Source organism: Trypanosoma cruzi, genomic scaffold (assembly GCF_000209065.1).
Source record: "Trypanosoma cruzi strain CL Brener 1047053516989 genomic scaffold, whole genome shotgun sequence".
In the NCBI taxonomy this organism is placed as follows: Eukaryota; Euglenozoa; class Kinetoplastea; order Trypanosomatida; family Trypanosomatidae; genus Trypanosoma; species Trypanosoma cruzi.
This window is the reverse complement of record NW_001849187.1, coordinates 8409-17131: the sequence shown is the minus strand read 5'-3', so window position 1 is coordinate 17131 and position 8723 is coordinate 8409. Positions and strand designations below refer to the sequence as shown.

Below are 8723 nucleotides of genomic sequence, written 5' to 3'. Positions count from 1 at the left end.
GGGGAATCCCGGTCGAGGTGTCTCGCAACCCAAAAGTCTTCTCTGATATATCAATCGATAACAAACCATCCGGGAGGATAAAAATGGAACTGTACGCAGACACGGTGCCGAAGACCGCCGAAAATTTTCGGGCCCTTTGCACAGGCGAGAAGGGCCGAGGCAAAAGTGGAAAGCCGCTCCACTACAAGGGATGCGTGTTCCATCGTGTTATACCGGGATTTATGATTCAAGGCGGTGACATTACGCGGGGAAATGGGACGGGCGGAGAGTCTATTTACGGCATGAATTTCCGAGATGAGAGCTTTTCCGGCAAAGCTGGCAAACACACTGGGGTCGGCTGTCTATCGATGGCGAACGCTGGGCCGAACACCAATGGATCGCAATTTTTTATCTGTACTGCCAATACGCCGTGGCTGGACGGCAAGCATGTTGTTTTTGGCCGAGTCACGGAGGGTATTGATGTCGTGCGGAGGGTTGAACGGTTGGGCTCCGAGTCTGGGAAGACACGTGGCCGGATCATTATTGCCGACTGCGGTGAGGTTGTGGTGCCGGAACCGAAGGAGCAGCCGACCAAACAAAAGGACGAGGTGAAGAAAGATACATTAACCGCCTCAAATGCCGAAGCCACCGCTAAGAAGCGCCCCCGTGTCTCTAATGAAGAGTCTGATGAAGTCAAGAAGCGTATTCAGGAAAAGAAAGCTAAAATTGCCCAACTTCGTGAGCAACTGGAGAAATAAACCTCTTGACAGCAGTCAAGTTGCACCGTCCAAATAAAACATAACTTAAAAAAAAAAAAAGAATGGCACATGAAGTCTAATTGGATGGAAGGAGTGAGTTGTTCCTCGTCTTGTTATTTCTAGCATGGGGAGTATATATATATATATTACACGCACCCGAAATAATAATAATAATAATTGATAATAACAAACGAACAACAACAATAACACCGGTTATTTCTTTCTTTTTTTCTTTTTTTTTTTTCTTTCAGTTTCTGTGTTTTATTATTATTATTATTTTGGTGCTCATGATGCGTGGAGGAAGTGGTCTACTTTGCTCCACGCTTATATGTCGTATCCCGTTTGTAAGTGTGGGTTCTAGTCGGCGAATGGAAACCCCCACCAAAGAATCACGGGAAATAGGAGACTCCACTGCATTGCTGAGTGGAGGCCATGCACAACGCACCAGTTGCACCGGCCCATTTAGCGTAGTCAATGTTGTGTGGAATGATGAGCGGTGCGGGGAGGAGGAGAAAATGTTGGCACTCATAAAAGAGCAAGAAGAGCGTCGGGTTGCCCGTCGAGAGGCTTTTTTGAAATGGCAGGCAGGCCAACGCGAAAAGGGCGCCGCGCACCGTTTGGTACGTCAGGCAAAGACACAAGAAAAGTTCAAGAGGCACCATTACCACGCACAGAGTGGAAGACTGATTTCCATCGCTTTATCTCACGTCGAAAACAGCTCCGATGGCGGCATGGATTTTGTCTCTTCTTCTTCTTTTCGGCATGAAGGCGAACGAGGACGTGCGACAAACTTTTTGTTTTGTTGCGGCACGCGTACGGACAGACGGACACCCCACAGGTGATGATTCTTTTTTTTGTTGTTTTTTGCTTTTTTTTTTTTTTTTTTTTTTTTGGCTGTCTCTCTCTCTCTGTGTGTGTGTGTGTGTGTGTGTGTCCGTTACGGAAGGAAAAGGAAGAGGGAAGACGAAAAAAAAAAAAAAAAAAAAAAGAACAGGAGCGCCAGAAATAATATCCAACAACTCCACAAATAAGAATTATTATATTTATTTCTGTTTCATTTTTATGTCGTTTCTTTTTTTTTTTTTTTTTCTTGTCGTTGTTGCGTTGCGTTTTTTATGCATTTGTGGTCTGAATGACGTGGTGCGCACCGCTCATGCATAAATCATTATACACATCAGACCTACGTGGATTCATAGTTGTTGGTGATGTTTGCCAGGTTTTTAACGGGCGTCAAGGCCGTTGCTCCCCGTGGAAGTGATTGGGCCAACCGACTTGGTCCTGTCGCTGCATTTGGCTACGAAGCGGGGGCGTCGAAAAGTTCGATGCTTTTTGACTACTTTACTCAGTCCCCCGTTGACTGTGACCACTACGCTGAAATTAGTTTTCATGATAGCGGTCCTATCGAATGCCCCCCTGAAACTGTGATGTTTATGCCCGTATTAAAGTGCGGGCATATGCTGGAGCGTGCATCTGTGAATCCCACTCCAACCAGCGACGACTGGTACATGGCTGCTCTCGAGGCGACGACGGAATTATTGGAAAAAGGGTACATTCCGGCCAGCGTTGGAGGAGATGGATCTGCTACATTGCCCATGGTAGAGGCGTACAAACGGCTATTTCCATCTGAAGATGTTGTCGTCATTCATTTCTCCGCCCAGCCACTTGTCGGAAATCCACGGGCCCCGCTACGGGTTCTTTTGGACAAGGGATTGTTGAAGGGCATCGTGAGTGTAGGCAATCGTTTGGTAACCTCGGAGGATCGAAAGATACGGAAACACCACAAAATGTTTTATATGGACATGCACGCTATCTATTCCAAGGGGTTGTTCTGCATTCGGGATATTCGAAATGACTACCCCGTTTTTATCAGTATCGATGCCAATGTCATGGATCCCGCCTTTGCTCCAGCTGTGACATGTTCCGTTGCTGGAGGGCTATCCACACGAGAATTACTGCATGTAATGAATGGCATTCGGGGACCCAAGGTGGTGGGTTTGGACGTGCATGGGTACTTTCCTGATTTTGACGTTTACCGAAAGGACGGCGTTGGCCTCACGCAAATAGCATTGGCGAAGGTGCTGAAGGAGGCGATTCTTAAGGCATACAGCATCTCCACACAAACTGAGGAGGAGGGAATGGCAAGGGTTCAAATGCTACAACGGCAGGGAACCGTGTCGGAAAACCCGTACCCGGATCATTGACGTCATCCCACGGAAGATTTCGCGAGTCTCCGTATTCTTGCCGCACTGTGGAAGATGTAAATTGTTTTGTGTCCTACCTGAGCACAACTGTCTTGGCTTCGTTGGATCTTTCTGGTCCCTTTTTTTTTTTTTTTTTCATTCTCTGTGTGTGCGTCTGCATGTTCCATTTACAGAAGTGAGGTTAAATAAAATCATAATAAGAGAGAAAAAAAAAAAGGAAAAATAAAAAAAATGGCCGATTCAAATGCCGTTACTGTTCAGGAGGATTTGTGTGACCTCCAGACGCAGTTGGAGCAGCGGCGTAGCCAAGCAAGAAATCTAGAGTTGCAGGTGGCACGGAAAGAGGCTGAGCTTCGTCGTGCCAAAGAGGAGCAGGCACTTCTCAAGGAGCTCCGGATGGTGAATGAAGTAACACTACGCAAGAAGCAGCAGAAGGATGACGCACATGACAATACACGGCTTAAAATATCATTGGAGTCATTGACGCAGGTCATTTCTCTGGAGGATGAAATCAAGAATGAGAACAGACGGACGGCGGAATTACAGGATTCCGCCAACGTCATAACTCGTCAGATGGAAGACGTGGAGAAGGGCATTGAAAATGTCGTCAGCCGCCTGGCGTTGGTAAGACAGGTCACAGGGCGGGATGGGAGGGAAAACGCTCTTCTCAGTGGGCCAGCTACTAAAAGTGAATGGATCATGCGGAAGAAGAATCTGACTGCCCTTCATGAAGAGCAAAATACGATGAAGGCGCTCTCTGCTTTGTTATCTGAGCGCATTGAGGCCATCAATAAAGAGATGGAGGAACAAAGGCAAAAGGCAGAGCAGCTTGCCGCGGCAAAACAGAGTTTGGTGGAAACAAATAAGGAATACGATGCGCTTCTTGAAGAGATGAAATCGATGGAGCGACTCATTAAGAAGAAGGAGCGTCTTTTGGACGCTTCGACCGCGAAGGAAAGTGACGACTACAAGAAAATCAAGCAGCTGGAGGGGGACAAGAAGGTACTGTACGGCACCCTATCCAAATTCCGTGAAACGAATGTCAATAACTCCAAATCCATTCTCTCCCTGGAGGTACGCCTCCGGCAACTGGAGACCAAACTGGAGGCGGTGAATCTCTTTCTTCAGCATGTGTTTGCCCAAGTGGAGGAGGAGGAGGAGCCATTGGAAAACATTCCAGAGGACGCTACGGAGGTCCCGTTGCAACAGTTTGAGGAACTTTGCCGTGAACTTGAGCTCTCTCGGGAAACATTGGTCCAGCGCGATGACCAGCTCAATGCCCATGACGCAAAGGTGGAACAATTGGGACGTAAAACTTTTGTTCTTCAAAATGCCATTGCATCTCGCGCCACCTCCGCCCAGCTTCAGGTCAAAGGGAAGGAAAAGGAATTTGAAACGCTCATGTCCCACGTTGACTACATGAAGGCGGAGTTTGACGAGGAGTACAAGAAGCTCTCCCGGGAAAACGCCATGCTGCAGAGCAAACTGGCGCAGACGTCATGAGAATTACGGAACACGAATGCAATAATATTATTTGTTCGCTTTTTTTTTTTTTTTCGGTTTCCTGTTTTATTATTATTTTTGATACCTCTCACCTTGTTTTGTATATATGTGTGTGTGTGTGTGTGTGTGTGTGTATGTAACGCAGAGAAGAAGGACGACGCGAATGTTCCTTAGTGAAGGCAAAGGAGTGAAGAAACAACAAGTAGGAAGAGAATCCCCGAAGAAGAAGAAAAAATAAATAAATAAAAGAAAATGACAATAACAAGAAATAAACAAACAAACAAACAAACAAAAGTAATAACAAAAACAAAAAAGACGTGGATTGAAGCGGTACATTTATTGTGTTTATATGACTATCTTCCCACATGTGAGTTGGTTGCTTGGTTTGTGTATGCGTGTATTTTTTGAATATTATTATTATTATTTTGCGTGTGTTTCTTTGTTTGTCTCTGTCGTGCGTTTTGTGGCACACGTCTTTCTTAACATTTTATTGTTCAGTCTGCTAGTTTGTTGGGATGTCAACCCTGTCTACAGAAGTCAGAGCGCGCTATCATATCGCCGTGTCTACCCGGTTTGTGGAGCGTCTCTCTGCCGCAGATGGAACTGTCACGGCGGAGTACATCTACCACCGGGCTCTCAACGAAAATTTTAAGGACATCACAGATGTAGGGACGCTTCCGCACGGTATAGCTTCCCAGGTAAGCAGCACGCTTACAATCCCGGTTGTACTTCAAGTTAACAGCTCAAGGGATGCTACGCAACCCCTTCGGCCATGCGCCGATTCATGCGAGGAAGAAATGATATTTGCGGCTGCGTTTCAGAAAACGACGAACACACGTCTTCTGCGTCTTGTCCTCTCTGATGGACACTCGGAGATACCGGCAATTGAGCTCACTACCCTTCGCGTGTTTCGTGGTATACCTGTTCCAGGGGAGAAGCTCCTTGTTAAAGAGGGGACACAAATTAAAAATGGGGCCATCATCATGACGGAAGACTGTGTCGTGCCGCTTGGCGGAGAGGTGCTGCAGTTAAAGAAAGAATTTCTTTCCAAGAGGAACCGAACTGATGTTCCCTACCAGACCAGTCTGGGTCTAGAGGCGGCTCCGCGTTTCCAACCGCTTCGTGTGCATTCTGCCATAGCAGGTGGTGCGCCCAATAGACAACCAGTGACAGCAGACCAGGGAGGAGGCTACGGTAGCAACCGTGGGAAAGGCGGAGGGCGTGGCTATCGTGGAGGAAGAGGATCGGGTCCACGAGAGCGAAACCGTCATTGAGGGCGCCGGCAAATAAGAATCTGAGCAGCAGGAGGGTCTCCTTTCCCCCCAAAAAAAATTGCACACACACTTGCATACATACAGAAAAGAATCCAAATAATCATTATTATTATTATTATTATTATTTTTGGAGGGGGAATTGGAGGTTTTTGCACAGCCCCTCTTTTTAACTATCCCTTATTGTTTGTGTGGCGAGGTGGGGGGGGGAAGCGCTTACAACGAAACCGCTTTTCTTTTTTTGACTTGTTGTTGTTGTTGTTTTGTGTGTGTGCAACCTTCCATTGTTGCTGCTTGTATTGGCGTCCCACTCATGCATCGGGAGCAGCAAACAGCGGTAAAACGAGAAAAAAGGAAAAATAAAAGAAAAGGAACAAGAAGGAATGTCCGAGGAGAAAAAATCTGGTGCGAATAGCAAGGGGATGCGGGCTGTCATTTTAGTTGGGGGTTACGGGACTCGTCTGCGTCCCCTCACCCTAACGATGCCAAAGCCTTTGGTGCCGTTTTGCAACAAGCCAATAATCGTACACCAAGTAGAGGCACTGCGAGACGCGGGGGTGACGGAAGTGATTCTTGCCGTTGCGTATCGCTCCGATGCGATGAGAAAAAACATGGAATATTGGTCAAAGGAGCTTGGCGTCTCTTTTGTCTTTTCTCTGGAGGAGGAACCCCTTGGAACGGCGGGGCCACTGGCTCTGGCGCGTGATATTCTTTTACAGGATGATCAGCCTTTTTTTGTTTTGAACGCTGATATCACATGCCGATTTCCCCTGCGAGAACTTCTTTCATTTCACCAGAAGAGTGGGAAGGAGGGCACCATTGCCGTGACGAAGGTGACAGATTGGCAGAAGTACGGCGTTGTTGTTTTTGATGAAGCAACAGGAGTTATTGATCAATTCGTGGAGAAGCCAAAGAATTTTGTGGGAGACCGCATCAACGCCGGTATTTATGTGTTCAACAAGAGTGTCCTTAACCGAATTAAATTGGAGAAGACGTCTATTGAAACGCAGGTTTTTCCACAGATGGCAAGCGCCAAGCAGCTCTGTGCGTTTATTCTTGAGGGTTTCTGGATGGACATTGGCGTTCCTAAGGATTACATTGAGGGCGTCGGAAAATACCTCCGGTCACTCAACGGGACCCCGAAGGAGTCACAAGAAGTCTACGGGCTTGGTCAGGCGCATAAGACTGATGATTTTACCGTCATTGGTTCCGTTATCATTGACCCCAGCGCCAAAATTGGAAAAGGATGCGTTATTGGGCCATTTGCAACCATTGGGCCGGGCTGTGTTATCGGTCCCACCTCACGTATCCGACACTCCGCGATTCTCGACGAAAGCACCATCGGTAAGGGGACGTTGGTTGACTCCAGCATTATTGGCTGGAAGTCGAGGGTTGGCTCCTGGTGCCGTGTAGTAAACAATGCCGTTTTGGGGGAGGACGTGGAGGTGAAGGACGAATTGTTTCTTAATGGAATAAAGGTCCTTCCAAACAAGTCGATAGTGCAGAGCTATCATGAGCCGGAGGTTGTCATGTAATACACGGCGGGCAGTGTTCCCAGCGTTTTGAGGCTCTTCTTTCTTCTTTTACTTCCTTTTGATTCTGCCGGTGTTTGGTGGATGAAACCGAAACGAATTGGAGGTGGGAAAGAAGGAGAAGAGAACAAAAAAAAAAAAAAAAAAAAATAAAGATTGTAACAAGAACACCTGCAAACCCACAACGGAAAAAATAAGAAAAAAGAAACGGTATAATAACATACATTTATGGGAGTGTAAATGATACATGAGTAGGTCAGTGTGCGTGTGTATACATGTATATGTATGTTGTATGGAATTGTGTGTGCTTGTGTTTTCTGTTTATCCATTTGCCGTGTTTGGTGGCAGTCGCCTGTGGGGGATGTTGCTCTCTGAGCAGCTTACTCGCTATTTTGTGTCTTCATTGCTGCGAGGATGCAATTATTTTCCAACGCAACTTACGGTTTACGTGAGGAAAGGAAAGGAGAAAATGGTCCAAGTGCAGCCTCGTGGCAGGAACGAATCTCAACAACGTGGTGGGCGCAGTCCCGATCCAAAAGCAATGGCAGAAGGTTTTGAATGAGAGGGCATCGGAGCGACAACATGTCTTTTTTTTTTTTTGCCCTAAAGAAGGAAAATGACACTGCGGATCGTCCTTTCCACTGCGTTGCAGAAGCATGGAGGAGTTGTGGTGGACCTGATGACGTCAATGAGATTATTTTGGAACTCTTTTCAGCGTTCGGGTCGTTCTAGAGCACAAATCAGACATGCATTGTTTTTCGCCACGGTGAACCTTGTATGGGAAACCTTTTTTGTTTTCCTCCTCGTGTGCTCCGGAATAAATCCAATGATCCACACGCCATTCACCACCGTGGAGCACTTTGGCCCTGCTGAGTAAAGGTGTGAAGGAGAGCCAGGCTCGGTGAGGGCGCTGCAGCGAAGAGCGTGAAATAAACAGCTTTTACACATCCGCCCCGGGCTGGCGTGGTGGCTCGATGATCCATTGTTTCCAAGAATCGGTAAAACGACAAATCAATAAATCACTAAAACAATCTATAAATAACAAAAAGAGGAGAAAAGCTACCTGCCAGGAGCGTTGGCGTTATGCGGTATCTGCGAGGAGCCCCGTTTCTTCTTGTCGCGCAGAGGCGGTTTTGGTGGCGGGGTCTTTCCACCTTGAGGAGCGACTGCGCCAATATTTTTGCGAGGCACAGATTCTTCACCTCCCAAGCGTTCGCTCCATGATTTTTTCCAGGCACCTGCATGGCCTGGCAGCGGGGTGGATGCGGCATGTCCCTTTGCAAACATCATTTTGGATAGTTTCCGCGATGTCCGGTCGATGCCTGCGGCTTGCCTTGCCTTGCGGTGGCGGTCCAGTCCGTCGTCGCTGTGGCGCTGAAAGTCGCATGCCGGACGGCGAAAATCGGCCGGTGGTGGTCCTATCGGGGCGTTGTCGGCGGGCGACGCACGTTTTCCCGGTAACCTGGCCCCCTGCCGTCC

At 47.5% G+C, this 8723-nt stretch overlaps 6 protein-coding genes across 6 annotated transcripts, besides 15 other annotated features; all 6 read left to right on the top strand.

The window, feature by feature from the left end:
* Tc00.1047053510947.50 (cyclophilin, putative) lies at positions 1 to 737 on the top strand (the record flags this gene model as incomplete). Its single annotated transcript, XM_800603.1, has 1 exon — positions 1 to 737. A coding segment is annotated over one exon (737 nt), but the record flags the coding sequence as incomplete, so codon positions are not given.
* Positions 1 to 8723: a sequence feature (heterozygous, non-Esmeraldo-like haplotype).
* Positions 898 to 946: a microsatellite.
* Positions 954 to 985: a microsatellite.
* Positions 997 to 1017: a sequence feature (AT_rich).
* On the top strand, positions 1025 to 1579 carry Tc00.1047053510947.44 (hypothetical protein, conserved; the record flags this gene model as incomplete). Its single annotated transcript, XM_800604.1, has 1 exon — positions 1025 to 1579. One exon carries the CDS (start codon positions 1025 to 1027, stop codon positions 1577 to 1579), a length of 555 nt encoding a protein of 184 aa, XP_805697.1.
* Positions 1583 to 1629: a microsatellite.
* Positions 1647 to 1671: a microsatellite.
* Positions 1704 to 1728: a microsatellite.
* Positions 1771 to 1838: a sequence feature (A-rich).
* Tc00.1047053510947.40 (arginase, putative) lies at positions 1943 to 2938 on the top strand (the record flags this gene model as incomplete). Its single annotated transcript, XM_800602.1, has 1 exon — positions 1943 to 2938. One exon carries the CDS (start codon positions 1943 to 1945, stop codon positions 2936 to 2938), a length of 996 nt encoding a protein of 331 aa, XP_805695.1.
* Positions 3122 to 3170: a sequence feature (T-rich).
* Tc00.1047053510947.30 (hypothetical protein, conserved) lies at positions 3170 to 4441 on the top strand (the record flags this gene model as incomplete). The annotated part of the gene is made up of 1 exon (XM_800601.1): positions 3170 to 4441. One exon carries the CDS (start codon positions 3170 to 3172, stop codon positions 4439 to 4441), a length of 1272 nt encoding a protein of 423 aa, XP_805694.1.
* Positions 4541 to 4579: a microsatellite.
* Positions 4708 to 4734: a microsatellite.
* Positions 4840 to 4868: a sequence feature (AT_rich).
* Positions 4957 to 5715, top strand: Tc00.1047053510947.20 (hypothetical protein, conserved; the record flags this gene model as incomplete). Its single annotated transcript, XM_800600.1, has 1 exon — positions 4957 to 5715. The coding sequence occupies one exon, from the start codon at positions 4957 to 4959 to the stop codon at positions 5713 to 5715; it is 759 nt and encodes a 252-aa protein (XP_805693.1).
* Positions 5815 to 5841: a microsatellite.
* Positions 6096 to 7247, top strand: Tc00.1047053510947.10 (mannose-1-phosphate guanyltransferase, putative; the record flags this gene model as incomplete). Its single annotated transcript, XM_800599.1, has 1 exon — positions 6096 to 7247. One exon carries the CDS (start codon positions 6096 to 6098, stop codon positions 7245 to 7247), a length of 1152 nt encoding a protein of 383 aa, XP_805692.1.
* Positions 7356 to 7398: a sequence feature (T-rich).
* Positions 7504 to 7558: a microsatellite.